The following is a 27,240-nucleotide window of genomic DNA, read 5'->3' as shown; positions in this document are numbered from 1 at the left end:
AATTTTAAAAGTAAGAAATCTGTGTTGAGTCACGACTACAGAGAAATTGACTCCCTGTCACCTGATGCAGAACCTTGGCCACTAGGAAATCTGCCATGGATCATAGAGAGGTCAATGCTTGAGTACTTCACTTCTGCAAATATAGAAAGGCTAAAATGCTCACCTTATACCTATTCCTAGAATAGAGACAGATATTGTAAGTTGTCCCTTCTCTGGATTCATGGATCAGATTACCTAGAAAGGGTAACTAGACAGATAGCACAGAAGAACTCATTGTATTTCCCTCACCAAATCCAAGGTGCTAGCAAAAATGTGTCAGGGTGTTGTTACCATGACTAACCCATCTGTTTTGCGCAAACAAATTTTAGAGAGAAATTAACAGTGACTGCACAAAGTGTATTTGCTGTAAAAAGTCATTTTTACCACAACTGGTGTGGCTTAGGCATAATATCATTCTATGTGTGTAAAACACCCTTCTATGAATTTCTTTTTTTAGAATTTCATCTTACGTATTGAATATCTTTCACAGGTAATGTGACATTAACTGATTCCTACACAGCAGTTTGTATTGCAAACATGCTGCTCGTTTCATAAACGAGGGACTGGCAACTCCTTGCAAGGAACACCCTGGAACAATTAATTTGTGTTTGTATGAGCTTTCCTTATTTGCTACCTTGCAGCTCACCAGTGTAACTGCACCTGGTAAATACCTTTCTCTATGTACGATACAGAGATAATGGATATACGAGCTCCACTGTCAATAGGTGATCAACAGCCCTGGGTTTAGGCAACCCTAACGTGAGGCTCCTCTTCTGTCTCCTGCCCCAGGCTGGTGTATGTCACCGAAGGCTCCATCTGGCTGGTGGCTGGGAGGTCTACAACAGGTCCAGAGGGGTTTCGGAACTGCTTGTACACCCGAGGATCCTGGGCTACGTAGGTGGATGTGGAGGAGTAGAGCATCAGCCCAACAAGGATCGTGAAGAATGACAACAAGTAAAGTCCTGAAAACTGAGCAGAAATAACAGCAGAGTCATTAGACACAGCACCAATTACCCTGAGTTCATGAAGATCCAAAGACGGGGTTAGGCACAGATCCTTGTTTTCGCATGCACTGCACAGAACAAACTCCCAGTCATTTGGATGTTGAATTTTTATGGGAATGGCTCTTTGAAAGCTGGTTTACTCCCACCAATTCCCCTGTCATCTGTAACCAAGAGCTAACTAGTGCCTTCCCCTTGGCCAGGCATGTTAAGTATTGACTATCCAGGATTGGGAAAGATGAGTTTTGGTCACAGATCCAAAGCTGATTTTTTCATCCTTTTAGACAAGCCAGCTATTCCTCCAAGTCCAAGTTTCTCCAGCTCCAGTGTGAGGCACCATCATCTACACTTATCAGACAGGTAGTGGACAAATCTGAAGTTAATTGCAGCTAAACCACATGTCTGTGAAGTTAACATGGTGATGGAAATATAAAAATATAATTAAATAATAATTTCAATAATAATTAAAATATATTTTATATATATACACTTAAAATCTATTTTAATAAAGGCACTTAAAAACTGTCTGCAGTATCTCTTGCTTGTGAACAGAAAGCAGGTGCTAGAAGATCTAATGTGAGTTTGGACAGGATAAACTTCACCTGTGAAATGTGCTCTGGGTCAACATCATGAGGTTTGAAAGTACACACAGAGGGCAGTTAACTGAAAGCTCAAGTACACATGTTTTGGCACACAGGCTCATTAGATCAGAGGTCAACCTGAATTTTTTGACATATACAGACTTGTGTCTGAACTAAAAATACAACACAAAGGACATTTCTGGCAACGTGTTAGCCCTTGCAGATAAAGCTAAAGGCAAGGACAGGGTTTCAAAAGCACAGACCTTTGGGTACTAGCTTTAGATACTGGATTCTGGCTACAGGGGACACAAAAATGGCTTTAAGACCATAGGACTTGTTTGCTGATCCTAGACTACAAGTTATTTCTTCATGCATGCTGTATGTGAGAAACTGTGAAGGACAAATTGCATAGCCACCTTGTTGAGAATATAAATGATTTGTATTCAGTGGAACTTCCAGAAGTGCCTGTGTTCTGCAGCTGTCAGGAATCTGTACCTGAACACCATCAACTACTTGCAACCTGCTATTATCTGCTCCATGAGGTACTTCAGGACTTTATGTAAAGGTGTCTGCAAGTCTGTTAATCCTGACTGACTCTATTTTGATGGATGCTCCATTTGTTTCCTCTGGATCACCTTAGCACAGCACAAAATAGACAGAATGGACTACATTATCTTGGAAATTTTTGAGCAGTTCTGCTTTTTATGTTCAAAGAAGTGATCATTGTGGAGAAGATACATTTTACTTAGGCTAAATTTGTAGTGATGTTAGTTTGTTACTGCTTCATAAACCTCCAAAACCTCCATCCAACCTCCTGCCTGAGGAAGCATTTGGACTTTTTACAGAACCCCCAGTATCTCTGAAAGCTTTGGTCATATAACCCATGGTGATATGTCTGTGTGTGTGCATCCAGTATGCATGTTTGACAGGGAAAATAGCATAATGGGGAAAGTTTTTAAAGCATGTCAGAAGGATTAGACGGTAGGAAGAGTTTTGCTTTTCATCAGCTTTTAACTGTTTTTAACATGTATGTCACCAGGCCATCATGTGTCGTCTGGCAGCACAATTTGATGAAACCACCCAGCTGTCCCAGAGTCACAGAGACACTGCTGAGCCTCACCCAGCATCTGCTGTAAGATTCCTTCCATTTGACACAGCTCTGATAGGACTGTTTAAGCTTAGATCTCCCCCATGTGGCAATCAAACACAAGTCAATAATTTCAAACTTCTGATTGATTTCCCCCCCCCAATTTTCAGTACAATTTTGTTCTCAGCACTTTCTTCCCCTCTTTCACTTTGTATTTGAACTTGAGCATCACTTGGCAGCAGTGAAGCTGACTAAGCTCAAGAAAATCTCGGGAGCCAAATGCATCTAGTTCCCCATCCTTAGTTTCCCACTGTCCCTCATTCCCACCTTATGCTTGAATTTCTCACCCCAGCTAGCCAATTGGCTTGGCCCTGCATAGCCAGAGTGTCAGCCAGATCTGTGATTGCCTTGTGTCCTGCTGTGAGGAATCTGTGGGGCTTCCAGAAGCTAAATGTGCTTTTTTTCTTGTTCTAGGAGCTGCCCAGACAAAATCAACTCATTTTTTGCTTTGGCTAATGGCTCCAGCTCTACCATATCCCCTTTCTCCTGGCCATACCTCTCATTCATCTATCAGGGGATTCCTGTCAGTTCTTTCAGCTGACAATATTCTTTCCATGGTAGTGTCCTCCCTCGTGGCAGCTCTCCAGTCTGGGAGAAAGGGTTTGAGCATAGCTTGGGGAAATCTAAGCAAAGGTCCATGAAACATTTGTCTTTGGTATCTGTGCACAGCTAGTTCAAAGAGACCTGGACTCTGACGGTCCTATGACAATTCCTTCCTTTTTACCTTCCTTAGAAACAAGGTTCAGGCTGAATTCATTCGTGCAGCAGCTCTCTGCAACACTGAAGTAAAAGGGTAGTTAGTGAGGTTAATATAGGAATATATACTGAAGTACATGGCAAATCTCTGCTTTTTGCCAATACCCTGTCAGACTGATCCAAACCCCTTTGAAATATATGGGTATTTTCCTCCAATTAAAACAGCAGTGAATCCATCAGTGCAATGGGAAGATGCAGACTTAGTTCCCCAAATACAAAATTTGCTGTTCACTGTACTAGGCTACTCAGACTCCAGCTGAAACCTGCATTTTATGGAAGATAAGATTTCCAGGCACACTCTACTGCTATGTAGTTTTTGGAGGTTTTTTAAATCTTCATCTGCAAACCTCATCTACTGAGATTTGCTATTAATAAATAGGAAAAAAAAAAACCAAAAACACCACATTCAAAACCAGAAGATAGAACCATTCCTAAGAAATGAAGCGAGGGAGGATCACTTTTCATTGCCACTCTCTGTGCAACTGCAGTACCAAAATGTAGGTTCTTGGGAAGCGTGTAATTCCTCTCTCTGCCTAAAAAGCTACTTGAGAATGATATTGTGCTTCATTTTACTGAATTATCTCTCTCTACAGAAACATATTTCCTCTAAGAAATAATATTTTTTAAATATACAGATTTGTATGCCTCTCCAAATCCTTCCGTCCATGCTGAGCAGGATAACTGTAAGTTGTTCAAAGAGTAACATGGTGAAGAGAAACTGGTTAGCTCAAATTAGCTAATGAGTGTCACACACCCTAAACAGACTAAAAGTCAACTCATGTTTCTGTATCATTAAACAGTTTTGCTATGGATTTCGTATCTACATTTATAGGTACATATGTATTACATATGTAAACTTGCTCATCCATGAAGCTTATTGAGAGACCAGATGACTTTGTTGTGAGGTCAATGATCTAACAGTCTTGAGTCCCTGGATTTGATTTTCAACCTGTGAATTTATTTTGTGAATCACAATGATTTTAGATGATCCTCAGTTTCTTACCCATTTAAAAGAGATAATAACACTTGGTTACTGAATAAAGATGAGTTTACAGAATAAAAATGGGGAATAGGGATCCTCTGAGGAGAAGGCAGAGAGCTCCTTTTCAGGGAAAGTGCCTTACTTCCAACATTTCAGATTTCATCACTGACATGCAAAGCATCTGCCAAAGCTTTTTTGCCAGTCAAATCAAATAGTTAAATCAACAGTGATCTGATAATGTCTGCTCTGCTCTGACATCTGTGTGTCTATAAATGCTTCCCCAATCAATAGTATTCAATATGGATCACACAATGATAATCGTAAATGTTAAAAAATTATGAAAACACAAAAAAAAAAAAAAACCCTTCTCTAGACACCATTTAGTGCCTGTGGTAAAAATAGCCTACATTAAACTAACATTTCAGCATGTAAAAGGTGCCTGTCTTTGGTGCCTGTCAATTTGAAGATAAACACACAAAGCAAAACCTAGACAAATATAACAAGATAATATGCTTAACAAGATTTAGTCAGCCTATCAAAACAAGCACAGATTCTGGTGCGTGGACATTTCTTGTATTTATCTGAGTTGTTCATTAGGAACCCAGAACTTGAATGGATCCGCTCAGTCAGGTTCAGCAGATGAGCTTATGGAAGCTGGTGGCTTGGCTGCAGGAATAGGGGCCTCACTCCAGAATGTGCAACTGCAGAACCCCACCAGGAAAACCACTGCAGCAGCAAGGTCCACCTGATCACAGCAAATGTAAGGTGAAATTACTCTTTCTGTTATCTATGCACAAAGTCCACGACGTTAAAAAAGAAAAGAACCCAAACATATCTGCAGTGCTACATACAAGTGTAGATGAAGTTCACAAAACAAAATTTAGCTTATATATATATAGCATTTTTATTGCAAGCAAATCAAAATTTTGAGTAAGTCAAGCATCACAAGGTTCCTAAAATAAAGAAGATGAATATAAAGTCACCTGGAAATTTAGTATTTTTAAAAGTCCAGAATAAACTATTAAAGCTTTCAAAATTTACTCCCTACCAGTTTTTATCCTCTACTTTTTACTGTCTGTCCATGTGAAACTTGTCTTTCATATATCTTGAAATCACTGTGGGTAAAACGCTTCTACTGTTTCCTCTCGAGACTCTTACGCTTTAAAGTAATCCACTTGGAAAGGTGGGAGAAAAGGAAGCTTCTTAATGGGGAAAGGAGTGCATCTGATTTCATTGTCTTGAACAGCGATTAGACAGTAACAGGAGAAGAAAAAAAAAGAAAGAAAAGCCATTTAGAAGGTATTAGATTCATGCCTTGGTCTGGAGAGAATGAGCTGTTCTTCAGTACACAAGTCATGAATTTAGAAGGGAAAACCCAAAGAAACATGCACGGAAAAATCACATGGAAAAATCACCATGGAAAAATCTCCTCTAGGAAAGGCTGTGCTGACTGACTCCTGCCGAGGGAATCTGCAGACAAGTAGTTCTGGCTGCCACAGATATCCATGTCCCTGTTACCACTGACACCACGGCAAAACAGCATCCAGAGTGACAAAATGAGACAGATGTGAGTCTGCAGAAAAGCCCACACACACAAAAAAATTCAACTATTTGCTAATTTTGGGTTTTTGCTCAGCCATCATGATAATGATCTTGAACATTATTGCAATGGTTATGAAAATGCTAATTCTGTTTTACTCAGTCCATTGAACTGGAAATAGTTGCAGGAGCAGACTATTTGAGCTGCAGCACTCCAGCACTCCATTTGTGTTTCAAAACAGCAACCACACACTGAATCTCTTGGTAGGTAGTATGAACCGCAGCTCCTAGCCCATAGCAACTCAACTGTGCTTTTCAAGTCCTTAAAAAGGTTTTTTTTGTTTTTTTTGTTTGGAAATTTATAATTGTCATGTTTCACATATTCAGTGATAAAGTATGAAATGGAATAATTACCCTTTTCTCTACCTCATCTGGCAGTTCTTCACATTTTGGCATAAATTAATACAGAAATCAGGTCCATTAATTCAAGTTTTAGATCTCATAGAAAAGTAAGCTCAGAATCATACTGTTGAAGAGAGGTAAAAATGTACATATCAGGTGGAATTCATCTAGCTCCATATTTCTGCTGGCACAATCCATGCTCTCCAGACAGGGAGCTCTCCTTCCCATCAGTGGGTCTGTGCAGTGCAGTGAACTCTGCTTTCCAGACTAATTCAGTTTGCAGCATACGCTGCACAGCCCATCAAAGCTAGGGCCAATAGGTGTTCTTTCACTGACTTATGGCTTTTTCCCCTGAGTAATTTCACACATGAATACCTGAGCACGCTGAGTGAAGGGAGTTAAAACCAAATTTCTCTCATTATCTTTTATATAGCAAGCAGACATTTCCACTCTGTTTGATAAATTGATAGAGAGGCTGAGCTTCTTTCCACAATTTTCTATTTTCGCTTCCAACATAACAAATGAAGCTCACTGTGACCAAGTGCAGAAGTTGCACTGTGGGATGCACACACTCTCCAGCCAGCAGCAGTACCAGAAGGCTGAAGGCTCTGAGAGCTAGGAATTCACACGGTGCTTTCACTTGCATGGCTGGATGCTACAGCCATATTACTTTATTAATAGTAACAGGAGCCAGCATCCTAGTCATAGCTCACAGTGCTCTTTGGTGATGGCCTTGGATCACATCCACCAGGATCTGACTGAGTCTGTCTTGTTTCATCACTGTGACTTAAATTACTGCTGACTATTTTCATCCCAGCCTACGAGGAAGATACCTCTTTGGGATTCAGAGCTTGATCTGCTCATCAACAGAAACTGAAGCAACCCCCAAGAGTGAAACATCAAATTTTGTAACCCCAAATGGCACCACACACCAGAAGGGTTGCATGAGTTTTCCAGACTGCATTGAAACAGAAAAAAAAATCCACCTGAACCTTTATGTGTCCTGCCAGATCACCCAGTTTTTAAGAAATCTCCAAAGGGACCCAAACCACTGAGGTATGGTTTAGAGTGCCTTCCCTGCTCACCAACTGCAGAAGATGGAATGTCTGAGCAGAAATGTTGGTTCTCTTGCTGAGAAGGGCACCAAGGGGCACTGGACAGCTTTCAGTAGTGATGATAACTTCTGGACAGCAAGTCTGTCCACTACCAGCATGATTGCATTATCTTTACACTTTAATGACCTTCAGCTATTTCTTAGGCAAACCATGAGGATAAAGTCTTAAGTGATGACTTAAAGCCCTATCTTGCCCTCTGAACACAGCTGGGATGAAGAGTGAAGTGTGTAGCTAGTTACTCCACATCTTTGATCATCATCGAATGAAGGTTTGTCTCAACACATCACTCATGCCAGCAGAACCCAAAGCAAGAAGTTTCTGGTTTGCCTAAGCAACAGTGAAAATCTGACACTGCCCTTGTTGCCATTTGGTGAAAACAAAGAAGCCAAAGGATGTTTTTCCTGTCATTTCATGCATGGCAGGAAGGCCATATTTCTCAATTCCTGATGCTTGCTTGCACCCTCAATATGACCTAACCAAGACGAAATGCTGTCCATTACTATGGCTTATGCTGAATTGCAAATGTTGCATAGAAACCATGATGACAAGGAACCACATGACACATTTTCTGTATTTTCCAGTTGATTCTGTTCTTCTGTTTGCATGTTTTACTCATGTAAAACATACTGATCTATTCTTTCTGTCATACAGCAGCACCCTCTTTTTCAGTCCTTGAATGATATTTGCTGGTGGGCACAGTTTAACTGAGAAGACAGTGGTCAGTGGGAAACACCTAAGCTTTCTTACCTTTTAGATGCTGAGGTTATGTACAAGGGAAAAAATGAGGAGGGTTTACTGGAAAACTGTCACCATGAATTCTGTTAAAATTTAGGAAACTTAATAGATTTCCTGGAATTCATTGGTGGAATGAAACAAACTTATGGAGAAAACTAATAGCATTTTGGGAAAAATCTCTGAGCTTGACATAGGAGCTGTAAAGCAAATACTGATTTTGCACAAAGCTGCCTGGTTTCATGCTTCTCAAACGGCATCCTTGGAAAAAAATTAATAATAGCCTGTCCTTTCTAAATACATGCCTGATAGGGCAAAATGTTTGTGTGAAATGGCTTATCTTCTTTTCCTGAGTGCCAGGAGAGATGGGAACGCTGCTTTCTCTTCTCTTTCCCTTTGTTGCCTCTGACATCAGATGTAGAGAAAAAAGGAGCCTGTGTTCAGTACCCCTGCGGTACCAGCAGTCTGTCTAATTAAAAAGTGCAAGGTAGAGTGAGTCCTGCAATCTGTTTTAATCTTATCTATGTAGGAAAGAGATTTTTATGTGTAGTTAAAGCGCTTCTATTACATTTCTCTAATTTCCTCTGAGCATCCTTACTATGGCATAAGGGGGCTTCATTTCTGGTTATTTTATATCAATTACTTGGCAAGAAAGTGGTAAAGGACCTATCCTTTCAGATGTTCTTAATACAAAAAGAAGGACCACAACAGAAAAGCTTATAAAATCAATTTTCCCTCACCACTTTTACCTTTCATTATTCTTTGTTGGTTTGCTCTATCAGCTGCCAGTTGCCATGTGTCTTTTTGGGTTTGTGTGCAAGTATTTAATATAACAGCAGCTGTCTGCTGTAACAGATTCTCTATTACTGTACATGAGGCTAATTGTGCTCAGTGAGTCAAAACCACAGTTACAATAACTGATTCATCTTGGATTCTTTGTTTATATTTTTCTGCTGAATCTAACAATACATTCCAGTAGAAATTCCTTCCCAAATTGTGTTCTTTTCTCCTGGCAATGCAAATAGAGAGTACTCCTACCCTGAGAAACAAGGACTATGCAGCTGCAGTTACTCTTACCATGAGTGACCACACCAGCTGTCTGGAGGGAGTGTGACACGGCTGTTTCATGTCAGGGTTCTCTGTAGTGTGACACATTTGCTACTGGCAATGAGAGGCCAAACTTCAGGAGCTTCAAGAGGTCTCAAATGAGTTGACTCTCAAGGCAGATGCCTTGAGGGAATCAGAAAGGAGAGCATGTTCTAAGCTGTCAAATTCAACGCCTCATTGCTGCTTACAATCAGATGACATATTCCATGTCAAATCCCCCTCATGCAAGCATTATTAGAGATTTTTTTCACTTAGCACTAACCTATTTGAAATTATCCTGGAAACTCTCTGCTATGATAGCCAAAAAATGCCCCTAATTTCTATACATTCTCAGTTTCCACTCATATATTCTTGTATCATTAAATCAAATAATTCTCATTTTCTCCCTGTGCATTTATAGATTAAGTCATATATGTTAAGGTTCCATAGTCCCTCCCAACCCACCAAAGCCATGTTACATACAATAAAGATTTTTTTAAGGGTCTGCATATTCAGTACATTGTTAGGGGCCATATGGTTACTCTGTCAAGGCTTTGGAGCACTTAAGAGAAAAGCTCTGTTTGGTGCTCTTGAGCTGACAGAAAAAAACCCTATAGCTACAGCTAGAAAAGTACTGTCCCTGAGATGGTAAGTTGTCCTGTCCTATGGCATTAGCACTTCTCCATCAATACCCGAAATACCTAGACAGACTCGTTTGGAAACAGCTTTGTCACAACCGTGCTCAAATTCTTCCCATCTGTTGCCACAGACACTGCCTCGCACTTTGTGCTTCACAGCATTTCTCAATGTCAGCCAGTTCTAGTTGCCTGATCATTCTAATTCTTCTTCCTACTGAGGGTGCCAAATCTATTACTACGGTCACTACACAAGACTGGTCTTCAGACCAACTCTTTGGGACCTCCATCACTGAGTTCCTTCGAGCATGCTGTTTTCTCTCAGCACATTGCCTTGTCCTTTATCCTCATTAGCCAGTTTCTCACCTGGCTTCCAATCTTTACATCACTAATCCTGTTCTTTAGCTTAACTAAACATTAGCTTAACACATTTTGTGTGCTGCACTGTACAAAAGCCTTGCACATTAGATCTACTGTTTGCCTTTTCCCTATAAAAATCTGTTAAATTATCGGACAGACATCAGATTTAGACAGGATTATCTGTCTTGTGTGAACAAGCTTGCATTGCATCCAATTTTCCATTTATCTCCATGTTCCTAACTATGTCTACTTCCAATTTTATTGCCTACTCCATATCAAATTTGAAGTATTCAGATTACTGTGTTCTGTTTCTACTTCTGACATATTAATTTCGATTTCTATTAAAGATGGTGAATTGTCTTCACATTAACTCTCATCCTTACTGAATATGACAGAAGGTTCCAATTTTGTTTTGGTGCCAAGTGAACGGTTGTTTAATTTTTGCTTCCACTGTCCTTGCACAGCAAAACTATTTCTTCTCTTAATAATACAAGAACTTTTTGGTGCTCGTTTCACTTTCTTCTTCATTGCCAAGCTTGGTTTATCTTTTACAGTAATTAGACTTCACTCCTTCTTTATTTTACCTGCACAGTATTAGCTGCTTTTTTGTTTGTTTGTTTGTTTGTTTTGCGATTCCTTGTTTTCTGTTTATTTCTAACAATTTTTTAAACAGATGGTTTGTCCAGTTGCATCTGGAGTACTCCCCTACAAGTCGTCCTCTTGTCCTTAAGGCTTAAGGTATAAAATTCAGATTTCTAAAAGTTAAAGCTATTAAAAATCTCCTTCAGATTCATTATGAGCCTTTTTAACAGTATTCTTTGCTAAACTTAACTCATGTAGGTGGTGGGAATAATTCCAGAAGTTTAGTCCAGCTAATAAAATTGCACATCAGGAGTGCTGATGTCAAGCATCTATCCCACATCATGGGTTTGAAAGCTTCCAGTTTAGTGGGAAGGGGGAGTTTAGACAAAAAGAAGATGTTTTTGTAGATGTTATAGAAGCTAATAAAATACTCCACTGCTTAGATTGAAAGCATGTAAAAGTTATGTTTTCTAACTGATGTTTTGTTTGAGTGTTGATCCATTCCTGCATTCTGGTAAGAAAGAGAAGCTGATGTGGATGTTTTAACCCGGTATGTCAGTAGCATTCACTGATTTGGCTGTTAGGAGGCACAACTGGAATAAGCACTTCAATCCATTTGTATAACAAAACAGATTTTATGTATGTTCCTTTCTGGCAGCTCATAGACCATGGCATGATGTGTAGACCACACATAATTCTCTACACACTTCCTAAATATTCTACCTTCTTTTCTGGTCACTTCTTGAAATAAAGTTTACTCAGTTTTGTAACAGATCTCCAAATTTATAATGAAATTATTGCATTTAACCCTTAGCATTTTCTTTCAACGATGATTCTGTCTACATCTCTGAGGAACTTCTAGTCTTTGTTCCCCTATGCAAAGGTGAAAATAGCATTCAATTTAAAAAATCATAATTTCAAAATCTTGTAGATTTTCAGTAGCTGAACCTTGTTTAAGTTTTTGAATGCAACTGCTGCCTTGCTAATTCATAACTTTTTTTTTTGTCTTTCTCTCCTGGGTTGCAAATTATTGCTGAGATATGTAACTCAACACATTAATTGTACTCCCTTGTCTTCAAAAATATGCTTGTCTTGGGAAATGCTGAGGTTTTTATTTATGCTGTTTTTTTTTTTTCCACAAGTAATTATGAAACTTAGCCTCTTGGTCTTTGCTTTCATGTTCATTGAGCATCATTTAGAAAAAGTATGTTGTCAGTAAGATCCATCTCTTTAGATAAGATGACTTCATTATGCCTTTTCCATCTGCACTTTTTCTTGTGACAAAGAAAAAGATTGTTATTTGCTACAATATTTTTTGCTCTCTGCAGTTTGCAATCCATTTGCTGGTTCTTTGATATTATGCATCTTTATTGCTGTGATCTCCCACCTTTCCTTTTCCAGCACCTTTAAAATCAATATGGCTTTGTTGAAGATTTATCATTCAAGAGTTAATTCCAGTACCAGGAAGAGTTCCCCTAATATGTTTGAGCTCTCATACTGGGTAGAAATTAAAAGCTATTTACTTCCTTCAGATTGTGAAAGATACACTTCACAATGTACTCTTCTGGTATATTTAAGAGATCCCTGAACAATTCCCTAATAATTTCTTCACTAATTCCTTAAATTTTACATTTTAACACTTGAGGTATGCAGGAAGGTGTGACACTAAGAGATAGAAAGATGTGATTCAGAAGCTACCCACAATAAAAAGGCGTGGTGCTTGCTTTGGAGTATTCCAAGATCAAGATGTATTCTTAGCATTTCTGTTTTGATAATTAGGCATTTTCAACAAAAATGTATTTTCCTAGAGAGCTTCAAATCAGTTCTGTTGTGTGCAGTCTTTTAACATGAGACCAAATGAAAAAAATCCCAAGATAAAAGCATTGAAAACAAGCTAAAAAAACTTTACATTTATGATGAGCTGGTGTCTGAAAAATATATTTGAAATAAAAGCTTTTATCATAACTTCTGCAATATGAATGCCACATCATTTAGACCTTTCTTGATGCCTTCCAAAGAGTGAGTATCCATGTTTCACTATTCATGCTTTGGAACTAATAGATCTATTGCAAGATAGCACTGTGAAAGGAAGGCATCCTTTTACAAATGCAGTATTTTGAAAAAGCTTCCATATCCATACTGTGTTGTTAAAAATCTGTCAGACTGTGCAACATCTTGGTGGGAGGCACTTTGTTTTCCAGCTTCTAATCTCTTCTGTCATTTTACTTCATAGGTTTTTTATTGTATGCCATCCTGCACCATCACAAAAAGGGTGAGTGGATGGGGCCCTTTCTGTTACAGGAATTCATGTGACCAAAGACACACTTAACTCTTTTCCACCTCAAGGCAGCTCTTTAAAGATAGATACCTAATTATTTTCTAATTGACTAGAATTTGGAGGAGGAAATTCAAATAGCTAACCAATGAAATAAATAAATTTAAAGAAATTCGAAAACTATTCTGCTTAGATGAAAGGCATGTAGAAAGTACAGCTTCATGGGAGCAGAGCTATTGAGAGGGACTCCCACTGTAAGAAATTTAGTACTTTGGAAAAGAAAAGGAAACATGAACAGAGTTGTTTTTTTTTTTTTGCACATTACCAATGACATAAAGAATTAACTAGTAATATGACTTACCCTCATTATTATCATAGGCTTAGAAGCATTCACAAGGATAAAAGCCCTGTGCGATTAAATTCCATTAAAACAGAAAGTTTATGGATCAAGCAGCTTGCATACCCAATTTCATCAGGAAAATGTCTTTAAGTATATGACTGAGAAAGCGATAGTGTAGAAAACAGCTTTTTAGCCTGCACTGCCTGCTTCCCTAGAAATAATGATGCACCACTGACAGCACCACTGACAACACCACTGCCAAAGTTTAAAATAGGTGGGTGTTAGCTCCCTAACAAGTGCAAGCAAAGAATAGGATCTTAGTGACTTCAGCTTATACTTTCAGGGAAGTTAAAAAAAAAAGGTGAGAATATAAACTGAAGTATTTTCTCAGTTAGGTCAGAGGTCTCAGAAAAGTCTCTCAGATGTTTATGAATGGCTGCCAAATAAAAATCAAAGTAATAAACAATCCTCCCCCAAACCAAACCAATTTTGTTTAACTCCTGCTGTCAAACCACAGACTTTTTATCCATCATGCCCCAAGAAAATCCAGGCCTGCCTGAAGCATATAGAGTCAAGGTCAAAAAGAAAGGTTCCATCTGCATAATCATGAAACTCTGATTTTTTTTAAAGATTATTCCTTGAGTGGCAGGCTTTCCTAATTTAGGAAAATGAAATGTAGCACACCAAGGACAGCAGAAAAATTCACACTGGCTTCAATACATATTTTTAGCAAGGGTGAAATTTTCACTAGAGTGAAGACTATGTAAATCCCAAATTCACAGGCATTGCTCAGGATCTATGCTAGCCAAAAAAAATCAGGAACACCCTTCCCCCAGCCTTCACCCTCTCTTCTCCACCTGGAAAAACCCCAGTCTTCATGGCTTGTTTCTTGATGTAATGGGAAGATTGTCTTCCCATTGGATGGATACTGCTAGAATTACCATTGAAAAGTGATTTTTAGAAACATCACTTAGTATCAGCAAATGAGGTTTCAACTAGTATAATTTCAGATTTCTGGTCCTGGAAGGTTTTGAGTATCATGTTTATCTGTCTATCCAAGTCCTTTGTCACAGATACTCTCTGAGATTCTAAATCAAGATACATGACTTCCCTGATTCACTATGAAATATATGCATTTTCTTCATTTGGGAATTGCTACTATATCCAGAAATTCTGAATTTTTATAGCTGTATCTTGGATAAAGTCATGAATGAATTTGCCATGGCATAATGTAATTGATTGTGCTTGGCTTGCTAGGTAATGATATAATATAGTGTGACTCAACCTGCTGGTCTAGAACACAATCAGTATTCATGCTCTAGCTGCTGGAAAATATAAAATAAACTGCTTAGATTATTTAGTGAGAACCTAATTTGCTTAGAATGACTAAAGACAACATAGAGCTTGCAAAGGAAAAGTAACAAGTCTAAAAGTTCATATAACAAAAGAGCTAAGGCTGAGACTGAAATGTAAAATAATACTCCTACGAAAAAATGCCCCCATATTCATATAAAAATTCTAACTCTGTGCACCCAGAGAGGTGGCCCTGAATTTTTTAGCACCACTCATTTCCATGTATCCATAACAAAGAATGGCCAAGGACAGTCCCGTTACTTGTGCTAAAAAAGAAGGTAAAATGAGAACAGACCAGCTAGGAAGGTTTTGAACACAAAAATTGCATAACACATCTCAATATGGTGAGAATTAAAAAAAAAAAAAAAAAAAAAGAAGATATGATGTTGTATACTTAAATGCTATGGCAATGGTGGATATTCTGCTACCAAAGAGTGCTACCAAAGAGGCCAGACACATTTCTCCATCCGCTGGAATATTTGAAATCAATTTTTGATTACAGAAGAACTAAAAAGACATCTTTTATTTGAGGGATGCAAGAACTTTTAAGAATGATGCATTACAATCTAGTAATCTATCTCCAATTGAAAGAGATATATTTTTACATTTTAATACAATAAAATATTGGAAAATTAACATCTTGAATTACACATATATCGTTAGATTTGTGTCAAGTTGACAGGCTGAATTTCCAGCTTCCATGGGACTGGGAAGTGTTCAGTGTGCTAAGAAGAAGCCTGCATGTGGGGTAAGACTGGAGATGCAGCTGTTTATAAACTCACTCATGTCCTGCATGCAATGATGTTGCAAGGCTGTATTATATAAAAATGAAATGCTAATGAATCAAAACACTTCAAAGACAATCTTCTCTTCAGTTTGGTTTCAAAAGCTCTAAATTTCAAAAGCTCAGTTAAACTAATTTCCTGCATTTTCCATGGATTTTCATAGATCTACTGCTATAGGTGCAATAAACCTATCTGGTGACAAAAGTAGCAGCATAGGGAAAAATCACAACTGTTTTTTGAAAGCCTCATAAAATGGTATTCTGCAAGGGACTCTAAATCACTCAGTTGATCCTACCTGAGCATAAACCCATTTGCTTGCTAGTGACGTGGGGCTGTGCCCATTGCTCAGTGCAGAAAAAAAGCAGAAGGAGCTGCAGGAGATGTACAGCTGGGCTAGGAACAAAACAGCTCTTTAAAAGCTAGGAAACAAGCAAGTGTGCACAGTCCTAGGAAGGGAATTAATTCAGATCATTTCATGCCAACATATTAGACTTCATTATTGAATGCAAGTCACACATTTCACAGTTCCGCTTCCTCAGATAAAATGATACCTGATAGCAAACCATAAAGAAAAGGAGGAGTTAATCTGAGCACAACCAAAAACATGGTAACTAAAGAAGAAACCAAATAAGTAAGTGGACTTTTAAATCTACATGATTTTTGCATATAGTCTCTCTCTTCAAATTTCATCTGCAATGTAAGTTTGAAGTGTGTGAAAGGAGACACTGACAGCTTGAGAAATTGATGCTGCATTTCAGGTAAAAGACCTTTCAAAAAGCCCTTACAAAGGTCTTCTCCTTTTCAACACTTCAGCTGGGAAGAAGAAAGGAGAGACACGTGAGTTGTATGGAGTGCAGGATGAATATAAATTACAAAAGAAATGCAGTGATGAAAAAGGCCAGTGCTGGTTTGCTATCTATGGGGTAACTGGCTTCCTGGAGAAACAGAGTAAAAAGCATTGTACCAAGTGCTGGAGGAACCAGGACCTCGAGCTGAAGGGGCTGGCCCAGGGAGGATGAAATCCAGCCAGGTGAGGTGCAGAGAACAGCTTGCTCTGATTAGTGAACTAAGGGCTGAGAGACAATATGATTCCTCTCTACTGATGTACCAATGGAGTAAAATGCCATGGAGATGGGCATTCTTGCTGCTAATGGATACTCTTGGTAGAAAGATTAATGGGCCAAAACCAGGCACAAGTAAATTTATGCTGGAAATAAGGAGATTTGTAACTGTTGGAGATGTAATGTTCTGAAAGTCTTCCAAGGACAGCAGTGGAGGTAAAAAACCTGGATAGGTTTAAGTAATTGTCTGGTAAATGCTTATGAAAGCAACAGCATGATACATACATTAACCATAGGAGGATGAGACTTTCAGTTTTCTAATAATTAGAGCAAGGGGCAGAGGGGACCATCAGTTACTTCAGATGTGGAACTCAACCAGTTTACCAGGACACAGATGGATGGTTTCAACCAGAAAACCTTTCCGTTCTGAGCCCTCTACTCTTGAGCACTTTTTCCATACAGTTCTTGGAGGGACACCAACATGCCATTATGGATGGGAGCTGACATGCACTTACTTTAGAAAGATGGGGGTCAGTAAAGCTGAAAATTCTGCCTTCCTGGCTCTGCTAATGTATCCAACAATTCGATACAGGGAAGAAATTAAACCTTTAACTTACCTTTTGCCTTTCAAGCGTCTGAACTTTAAAGTTTGTGTTTGCAAAATTGCCTTTTTTGTTAGGTTTGAGCAATGCTGAGCACAGAGCTGTTCACCCGCTGCTTCCTTTTGAGTCTTTCCCTCTACAGGAGTTTCATTTTGCTAGTACACCACCTCCACTGTTTTCAGAATAACATTTGTCTTTCACTGTGTAATTGAGTAATTTTTCTTAGAAACAGTGGACTAACACCACTAATTGTATTTGTCTGTGTGTATCAAATAATATAATTTACAGGAGATAGTTTTCAAATAACACCTAATGTCAAACACTTTGGGTTTGAAGTGTGAGGCAGAAAGAAGGAGACATGGTATCACCATGAGACAGACCTGCAAAGCAGCAGGCAAGCCCTAAATTGTGTTTGCAGTCAAATTTGTGTTTCTAGTCTTGGTTTTCTTGTGCCTGCAAAATTCTCAAAGCCACAAAACCAAAACAAAAGACAGTAGTGACAAACAACTTTGTGTTGAACTCTGAAGATTTGAACTTTCACTGTCACATTCAGATTCATGCAGGTACTATTACTATAACAAAATCCTATTTAAGTTGATTAGACATTTAGAATTTTAAGGCTTTCTTTTGCCTAACCCTTCTAACACAATTTAGCTATCAAGTAACCTCCCTCCTATGAATAAATGATGATAGAAAGCAATTGCTTCCAGCACTGCAATGTTACTTTCACAGGATGAACAGTGGCAGGGCATACTTGTGGATAATGAAGTGCCATTCCTCATAACTGGAGGTCAAATGTGGTCCTGTACCACATGGTGTTTTAAATATTAGGGGACCTAGGAGGTCAAAGTTTAACTTCAACACAAATATGCTGCACATTTTGGCATTTACAATAAGAGGCAAGCCACTGGTATGGCCAAGAGAAAGGTGCAATTTATGAACAATTTAATTATGAATTCAGAATCAGTATGAATGAAACAACCTTGTTCCCAGGGAAAAAATGTCTGTGGGAATTTTGGAAGACTCCTTCCCTTATGCTGCCACCTTAGGTCTGTTCACAGCGGTTGAAAGCAACCTTTGATAAGTAAGATGAAATTAATGATACAGTGGCTGATGAACAGGTACTCAGATCTTAAAGCTTGTAACAAAAAGACCAAATAAGCTCTCTTAGAAAACACGAAATCATAAAATAAAATTGGTTTTAGTGTAGGAAGCCTGAAGTAAAAAATCAGCTTGCACTTTTACCGTTTAGATCTAGCAAAGCTTGGCGGCTTCTTTTGTTTCCTCATTCTTAGCTGACGTTTCTTGAGGCATACTGCTATTACCCAAACACATCTCTTATTTCCACATACCTTGTAGTGGAAGAGGAATAATCCACAGAAGAGGCTGTACAGGTCAGCCGTGAGCAGGGAGAGGTTGACGGCAGTAGCACTGGTTTTCTTTATGACCACTGGCATGAAGCTGTAGAGGCCAAACATACAGGCACTAAAGCCAACGTACAGCAAGCCTGCACAAGAGAAACAAGAAGCAAAGCGACCTTACAGCCTGCAAAAATGACTTCGTTGAGAGGAGGAAGGTTGTGTTTTTAGGAAAAGAAAGAATAATGCTTTTTCAAAGAAAAATTGAAATTAATAATATACACATATGTAGACAGTGAAAACCATATCAACACTGGGCATGAGGTCCTTTGGGATCTTCATAATAGCAGAGTGGTTTCAAATTGGTGTCTTATACTACCAGTGACTACCTCATGTCCAACATAGATTTGGACATAATGATGCATTTGAACATATCAAATCTAGCTCTGCAGGAGCTGAATGTCCCCAGCACCAAGTGAGTTCAGCTGAGTGGGATGGACACGGTATTTTCTGGGAATGGACCCAAAATATGAATGCAAAATTATTTGCAGAGGAGTTAATGAGCAAATGGATGAATGCATGAGGACAGCACTGAAGTGTCAGAGGTCTTAGTCTTATTTTGCCACTAAAACTGACAAATCACTTCACAGTTTTGCACCTCTGTTCCTCTACTCCTTTTTTCTGCCTTCCTCAATAAAACTTTTGTGAGCTGAAACTCTTTCCTGCTACATATTTACAAAGTGCCTCACACAAATTAGATTGTTAGACACTAATAGAATATAAATACATTACAGTAAAAATCTAAATTAATTTAAAAACCTAAATAACTTATTGGAAAAAAATTCATTGCTTCAGTTATTACTTGATAAATCCCAAGGCAAATTAATCAATATGAAGTTAAAAAAAACAGCAAACACTTTAATCATCTATTCTCATGCAAATTATATTTCCTAGGCTACCGTATGCTGCAGAATTCCCAGCTGATATGTGCATAAGCCTAAATTTAGACTCATGCCAGCTCTTCAGAACATGTTATTGACTAAAAGCTTTAGAAAATCTGATTGCCAAAGTCCTGAAAGGGATTATAAAGGATAAAAAAAAAAGGCATAAAATGGCCATATATCTGCATGTGGATCCATTTAGTTAAACATTCTTTAGAAAAGCTATCTAAAGGACAAAACCAGCTGTGATAGATAGATTGGGTCCTTTGGAAGCATACAAACTGAAGTGTACATTCAACTGAAACAAATGCAGCAGACACAAACTATCAGCGTCCATACTTGTTATGGCATGATAAAGAATTTGAATTTATATCCAGAATATGGAAAATCATGCTAAAAATTGCTTTTACCCATAGGTAGCAAATTTATAAGGTGTACATTGTATACTGGTAACTGAATTAAGTTTTAGGCAGTGCTTGAAAGCTGCTTTATTTAAACTCTGTGACTCTTCTGTAGCGGGCAAATGATTGCACCATATGGAGTGTAGTTTTGGTCAGTGGGAAATTGTTTTGCATACAGGAGCATTAATCCAGCTTTTCTTTCAGGCTTAAGAAGAATAGGTCAGGCACTAAAGCCATTCTGGATCAGAAGTCAGCATTGTCCAAGTACAGTCTGCAAATCACCAGCTGGTCCACCAAGCTTCTGGTTGTCTGGATTTAACACAACTTCGCTGGTTTATGCACTTGACTTACAGTATAATTTTATGGTACTGCCTTGGTGTTCACGTTATTTGACAGCCAGCTTCACAGGTTGCTTTTCCAAAGGGCATTTCAGTTCCAGTGGAAAATTGCTTAAACTGCAGCTGTCCTAGCAGAGGTGAATATAAAGTGGCATTTCATTTACAGCTTCAAAATATATGTAATATCCACCAGCTGGGTGGCATTTAGTGGTGACAATAAACAAGTGAAATTAACATCATATGATTTTCAGATATTGCTTCTTAGAGGGCCAATTTTGAGACTGAAAATATATTTAAGTCAACAGCTTGGAGCCTCAGCCTCCTCAGGTACCCATGCAGTGCAAATAGCAGCCTTGGGAATCACCTCTAGTGCTGCAGTCCCAGCAGACTCCAGAACCTCTCTGGGCAACCTGCTCTGATGCCTGCCTGCCCTCAGTATTAAGAAGATTTTCCTTGTATCCAGTCTGAATCTGTCATTTGATCTTCTGTCTGTTGTCTCTCATTCTCCTGCCATGCACCTCTGTGAAGACCTCGACTCTGTCCTTTTGATAACCTCCTTGTAGGTAACTTCTTTTCCACAGGGTGAACAAACCCCAGTCCCTCAGTATTTCTCCTTTTCTCTTTACACTTGGTGTCTTCACACAAATGGGCAGGATCTGTCCCTAGGGACCACTCCAATACAGCCCAAGTAGGACAGAGACGAACATGACTTAAAAATTTCTGGTTGTGTTCCTGAACAAGCTGGTGGAATGTTGCATGGTGCAATGATGCACGAATGTTGCCTTTGTGCTTTTACTCCAAAAGCAAATGTTTAATTGTCATGAAATGGAATCAGTTATGATCTTCCATACTGCCTTGGAACAAAGACCATTCAGAAATATTCAAACCCCCAGTAACAAAGGACACTTCCTTGGAGCCACAAACTGGCTTTTCTCTTAAATAAAACTGATGTGAGTTTATTTGTTAGTATTTCATCTATCGCTATAAAACTTGTCATGGTCTCTTATGAAACCACTCTCTCAAAACTTAAAATCATCCTCCTTTCAGTCTGGTTGTCAGCAAGTATTAATACTTAAACCTTCAAGGATACAAACAGAGCTACGTAGTGATTCACACTAAGTGTAAAGATGATGATATGTATCAGGGCAATTTCCCAAATTAACACCAGGAGGGCCACAGCCTGTTTTAAACATGATAGACATAACAGATTGGCTTTAGATCTTTATATTCAAAAATCATTTGCATCAGTTAAAAGGTAGCTCGTTTGATCTTAAAAGCACAGTTATGGCAGATGGCAACAGGCCACCTTGATTTATTTATTAGGTTGCCTGCTGTGACTTTATCACCACCATTTGGAAGGCTGATGATTTAACTCTGCTGGACTGCAGGCTTGAGTTTGTCAACAGTGGATAACTACTCAGGACAAGGCTGTGAACTCCCTGATACAGATTTGTCAATCACAATCACTTTTTGACAATCTTGTATCACTGCCAATGCAATGGAAAGTACACCAGGTACAGTGGAGGCCAGGGAAGAACTACAGAACTGTCACCATTTAATCCATGCTCAACTACACCACATTTCCAATTATTGCTCTAACAAAACAAGTACATATCTATGATGCTTTTGCTAAGATGATCTCAGCCTTGTGAAGCTTAAGGACTCCTCAGAATTAGTAATCAACTTTCAGGGACATTTTGGCAGCATCAGATGAAGTAAGACCTTATTTTAATAGCACATTTCACTGATACTGAGTTTGAACAGAAATCTCATGGAAGTATATATGACATTTACATGGACAGTAGATTAATTCACTATGACCACTGGTATCATCAGTACCAGATTAATTATGTCCCTAAGCTCTTTGTCATGAAATATAAACAAACACTGATGCAATTATGCTAATTATCTCAGATTAAAGAAGGCCAATACACTTATAGTACACAGTTGAGTGTGTTTCTCCATGGATACTATAAATTGATTTGTCACTTAGTTTTACAGCTCAACCATCAAATTTCCAAGATTTCTAGGTGCAATGTTTTGTGAAAAATGTGCTGTATTTATCAAGGTTTAAGATGATGAAAGGAAATTGCAAACCAAGTTTAAAGAAACCAGCTGTATTCCACAGTTTGTATCCCCTCCCCTCAGGGATTCCCCACATAATCAGTTGTTTTTGCACACTTCTGAGCTGTCATTTTGATGTTGAGTCTGAAACTAGGTAAAGAGCTATTGTCAATGGATTGCCAAAGCTTGAATCCTCTGCAATCAATCAGTTCTATGCTACTAGTATTCTTTTATTTCTTCTATTGTCATAAATGGTGAAGGAGTGATTATAGGGACTCCCCTAAGTATCAGTTTGATTTTAAACCAAATAATTCATTGGACTAGTTAGAAGGGAGACATAAACTCAGCTTCCAAATTGAGATGGGAAAATGCAATCCCCTGCTTGGCAGAACACCATAACTGCTTCATTGGGCACGATGCTCCCAAAACCTGTCTAAAGGACACATCTGCTTTATTCCACCAAGTCTATTTGGAAAGCAATTAAAACACTTCCACACAGAAATGTTCCTCCTGGAAGTGAATTTATGAGGCTATAATATGCACTGCGAGTCCTTTTTTTAGGTTATTTTGTTAGGTTCCATTTTCTTTCTTTGGCTTTCATTGAAAAGGTTTGGCTCTTAATGACTGCCTCATTTATTGCCCCAGTGTTGCACTGAATCTTAGAACTGGGACCCCATTATTGTTTTACTTCATGGCTGTCTGAATGGTTCTCTTACAGCATTCATACGCTTAACCTAATCGTGCAAGGAAGGCACAAGACAGCAGTGGAGGACAGATCATTTAAGAACAGTTATGAGGCATGTAGCTCAACCTTTGGTAGCAACCAGTGGAAAAGTCACAAACATTGGCTCCCCTGAAACTCTCTGCCCGCCTCCCCAAACACTGGCTGTCTCCACGCCTCCTTCAGCAACTATCTTCCATGAGGTAGTGTGTTCTTACCTATTTGCCAATCCCAGGGGACTTTCAACAGCTCTTTATGTTCCATGATTGCACTAGAAGAGAAGAGAAGGTAAAATTTGATGGAAGAGAACACAAATTACTTCCACTCATTGAATTCAAATGCTGGACAAAACAACATAAATAACCCTATAACAAAAAATCTCTGTAGGAACCAAACGCAAGCAAGAGTTTGCTAATCTACTCTGGCATTATCCCTGTGCTGTGTATTTGAAAGATCTTCAGGACAATAATCAGATGTGATAGCATACAATTTTCCCTGGTTTATTTCCAGCTCTCTATATACCTGCTCTACATGCCCATTCCCCTAAATGTTCAATCCTCTTGTATTTTTCTGACTTAATATTCTGAAAGCTTTTGAATGCTAATTATTAATAAGGTATCTATTTGAGTTATTCACACTTCAGAGTAGCTCTGCAGTGTAAAATAAATAGATATCACAGGCTGGTTTGAGAAGCATACACTGATTTGTTACACACTGAGAGAAACCAAATAGTCACAGCAGTGAAAGTCAGGATAATAAGCAAAGGATGGGCAAACTGCAAAAATCTCAGTATCTTGTAAATCTTGCACTGTACATTAACATCAAAGTCACAGATCCATAAAATTCTAAGGTGGCAACAAGTCAGCTCTTCCCAATCCAGGTCAAATAGACCCTTGGAGATAAGATATCTCCCAAGCTAGGTCTTTGCTCAGATAACTGCTTTCCCTGTCTGTGTGATTTCCAGATAAATCTGGCTGTGCAGAACTCAGCATGCTGGTCTGGACACTGTTTTAAACAAGTATAAAACATGGAATTATATAGATTGAAAAACAAAGTATCTAGTATCAAAGGTGGCATGTGGAAGACCAAATCTAATAGTAAAACTACAGGAGCTCAGCACTTTCCAGATTAATCTAGTCTAAAGACTTGCATCCTGGAAATTCTAATTTTCTTGCTGCTGATGTGAGGCAAATCTAATACTGTGTACAGAATAATAAGACTATAATCTCTGCAAAATAACTAAATTATAGGTGTCTTTGCATGCATAAGGTATATGTTTCTTCTATCAGTAATTCCTGAAGAATATAATGAAAACAAACAGACCAAAGCTCTTGGTCTGGAAAAAAAATTTTCACATAACTTAAACGTAGGAACATTGCATTCATATTATTGCTTAGCCAGTACAAAAGATGCATAAAACAGTATGCTATGGCTTGCGATTCCTTATGATCTGTGAAAAGAGAGGGGTGAGAGAAGTGGCCAGAAGTGGCCATTTAGTGATGCCAGGGACACTAAAGAATTGGAATCACAATGATTTTGAAAGGTTGTGGTAGTTGGAAGAGGTCTGTGATGACTGAAAAGAGACAAGTGCAACATTCTTTTTAACACAGACCAAAAAGTATAGCCTGGCCAGCCAGGTTATGCTAACCTTTGGGAAGATTATGGAACAAATCTACTCGGAAGCCATTCACAGGAAATGAAGAAGATGATGCCACTGGGAACAGCCAGCACAGTGCTCTCAAGAGCAAACCTGACCCAAATGACTTCCTTCTATGATGAGGTGACTGGATCAGTGAATAAAGGAGAAGGAATGGATGACAGGATGTGGTGGAATCTACTGTTACTTTAGTAAGGTTTCCAAGATGATTTCCTTAAAGATCTTCAGAGACTCAAGAGGTATGGACTAGATGGGTGGACAATGTACAATGATGTCTAAAGAAAAGGGCGAGAAGAAACCTCATGAAATTCAAGAAAAGCAAGTATTAACTCCTGCACCTGGGGTGGAGTGATGCTGTGAAACAGTACAGGCTGGGAGCTGACTGGATAGAAAGTTGTTTTCCAGCAATAAACCTTGTCCACCCTGGTGGACATCATCCTGGACACAAGTCAGCAATGTGTCCCTGAAGCAGAGGAGGACAACACCATCCTCAGCTGTATCAGTAAACATCTGGCCAGAAAGCTGAAGGATGTGGTTTGTGAGACAGCAGCTAGAGTCCTATATCCAATTATGGGCTGTCCAGAACAAGACAGACAATAACAAATTGAAGAGACTACAGTGGAATTCCATCACAATGGTCAGGCAGGTAGAAGACAGGATGCAAGAGGAAATGCTGAAACAGCAGGGTTTGCTTAGCATGAAGAAAAGAAGGCTAAGCTGGGGGAAAGGAGGACACAACAATAAATTTTCCATCTTAACTATGCAATGGGTAGTTACAGACAAGATAGTCATACTTTTCTTGGAGGTGCACAACAAAAGGATGAATGACAATGGACACAGCTGCAATGTGGAAAACTGATTAAATATCAAGGGAAAAAAAAAGTCAAACACTGGAACAGGTTGCCCAGCATGACTGGCAGTTCCATTCTTGGAGATACCAAGAAATCAACTGAATGAGTTCCTAAGCAACCTGATGCAACTTTGAAGTTAGCTTTGAGTAGGAGCTTGAACCACATGACCTTCAGGGGGCCACTAGAAAATAGGCCATGTTATGATTATGTGATTCCATCAGATAACCTTATCTCCATTTGCTACATAATTGTGACATCCCCAGCTCTTGTAAACTAATCTCTTATTCTTCCTCCCTGCTTTAATCATACTCAACATATTAAACTTGTCTTTCCACCATGTCTGGGTAATCAGCCAACTCATTAATTCACTGTTTCCCCTGACACCTTAGCTATTCCTCCTTTGCTCCACAACAGGCATTATGTGTGTTTATGTTACAGTCTTAGACTCCTTCAGTTTAGAGGAGCTAAAGGTCGTATATTGCACCACAGTGGCCAGTAGTTTTTCAAAGAAAGAGCCTGCAAATTTAACATGAGTAATTGGCTTCTCTTCAAAGTAAGTGTTGTATTTAGTTAGATTAAATCTCTGTGAACACATAACTGTGACTTCTGCTATTCATTACAGGTAAAGATAAGAAAAAGGCACACGTATGAACTAAGTATGTGTGGGTCTCCAGAAGGTGCCTAAAAAGCATCATTGGCAAAAAGCTGCAGTGGCTGGTGGAGGAAAAACCTGTTGAAGTGAACTTATGAGCCAAAGGTTGAATAACCTTAGGTTGAAAAACCTTAGGGCTTTCAGCAAAGAAATGGTTTCTTATTGTTTTTTCCAGTTGTGTCTTCTTCATACAAGGATGCCTTATTCCCAAACCAGATTCTCACCAGTGGAACAGCTCACAGAACCTGAATTGTGACTAACTGCTTGGGTCAAGACGGAGCAATGGCACCACGATTGAATTCTGGAATATGAGACATTTACATGACAATTTACACACACAGAGCAAGACAAGGGCACTGCTTTGATGTCCTCAGAATGTTAGTATCTACTTAATCACAAACATATAAAAATGCTTTAGCCAAATATACTAGGCACATTTCTATGCTCTTAAATTCCCTATTATTAAAAGGGAACTTCTTTTATGGCAGCTAGTTAATATAAATAAATTTAAGACACTTGTTCAGATCCCAAAGAAATATATTAAGCATTCTAGCTAAAAATAATAGAACTATTGAAGTAGGAATTGATGGGCTGTGGTTTTTTGATCAGTGTCACTTCTTAGAAGCAGTTTAGATCTGTAGAGAAGCAACTTGTTTTGGACTAATAATCAAAAGTCATTCTGTGTTACAAGCACCAGTGACAGACCTGCACAAAATGCAGCAATCTTGCAGAGCTACTTTTACATCAGTCACAGTACTGCAACACTGGAAACCACCTTTCAACTATTAGGCTTGCTGTTGAGATGCTCATTAGGTACATGTGGATAGACCAGACTCTGTAGATCCTGAAATCCATGTAACAATCTCCTATGTGCTAAATATTTT

The 27,240-nt window shown here is 38.7% G+C and overlaps 1 protein-coding gene across 2 annotated transcripts in view; it reads right to left on the bottom strand.

The window, feature by feature from the left end:
• Window positions 1-640: 640 nt before the first annotated feature.
• The window catches only part of SLC35F1 (solute carrier family 35 member F1), a 224,625-nt gene continuing 198,025 nt past the window's right edge, over window positions 641-27,240 (bottom strand). Inside the window, exons 6-8 of one of the 2 annotated variants that reach the window (XM_068184329.1) lie at window positions 23,415-23,467; window positions 18,726-18,880; window positions 641-1,008 (exon numbers count right to left, since the gene is read on the bottom strand). In XM_068184329.1, coding sequence (XP_068040430.1) covers window positions 784-1,008; window positions 18,726-18,880; window positions 23,415-23,467 — 433 coding nt within the window. In that variant the 3' untranslated portion in view covers window positions 641-783. Of the gene's footprint in view, window positions 1,009-8,403; window positions 8,764-18,725; window positions 18,881-23,414; window positions 23,468-27,240 lie in introns of those variants that run through there. The other variant, XM_068184328.1, reaches the window with a different exon arrangement.

The sequence above is a fragment of the Anomalospiza imberbis genome, chromosome 3 (assembly GCF_031753505.1).
Source record: "Anomalospiza imberbis isolate Cuckoo-Finch-1a 21T00152 chromosome 3, ASM3175350v1, whole genome shotgun sequence".
NCBI classification, from domain to species: domain Eukaryota; kingdom Metazoa; phylum Chordata; class Aves; order Passeriformes; family Viduidae; genus Anomalospiza; species Anomalospiza imberbis.
The sequence above is the reverse complement of the archived record's forward strand: the minus strand, read 5'-3'. Positions and strand labels throughout refer to the sequence as shown.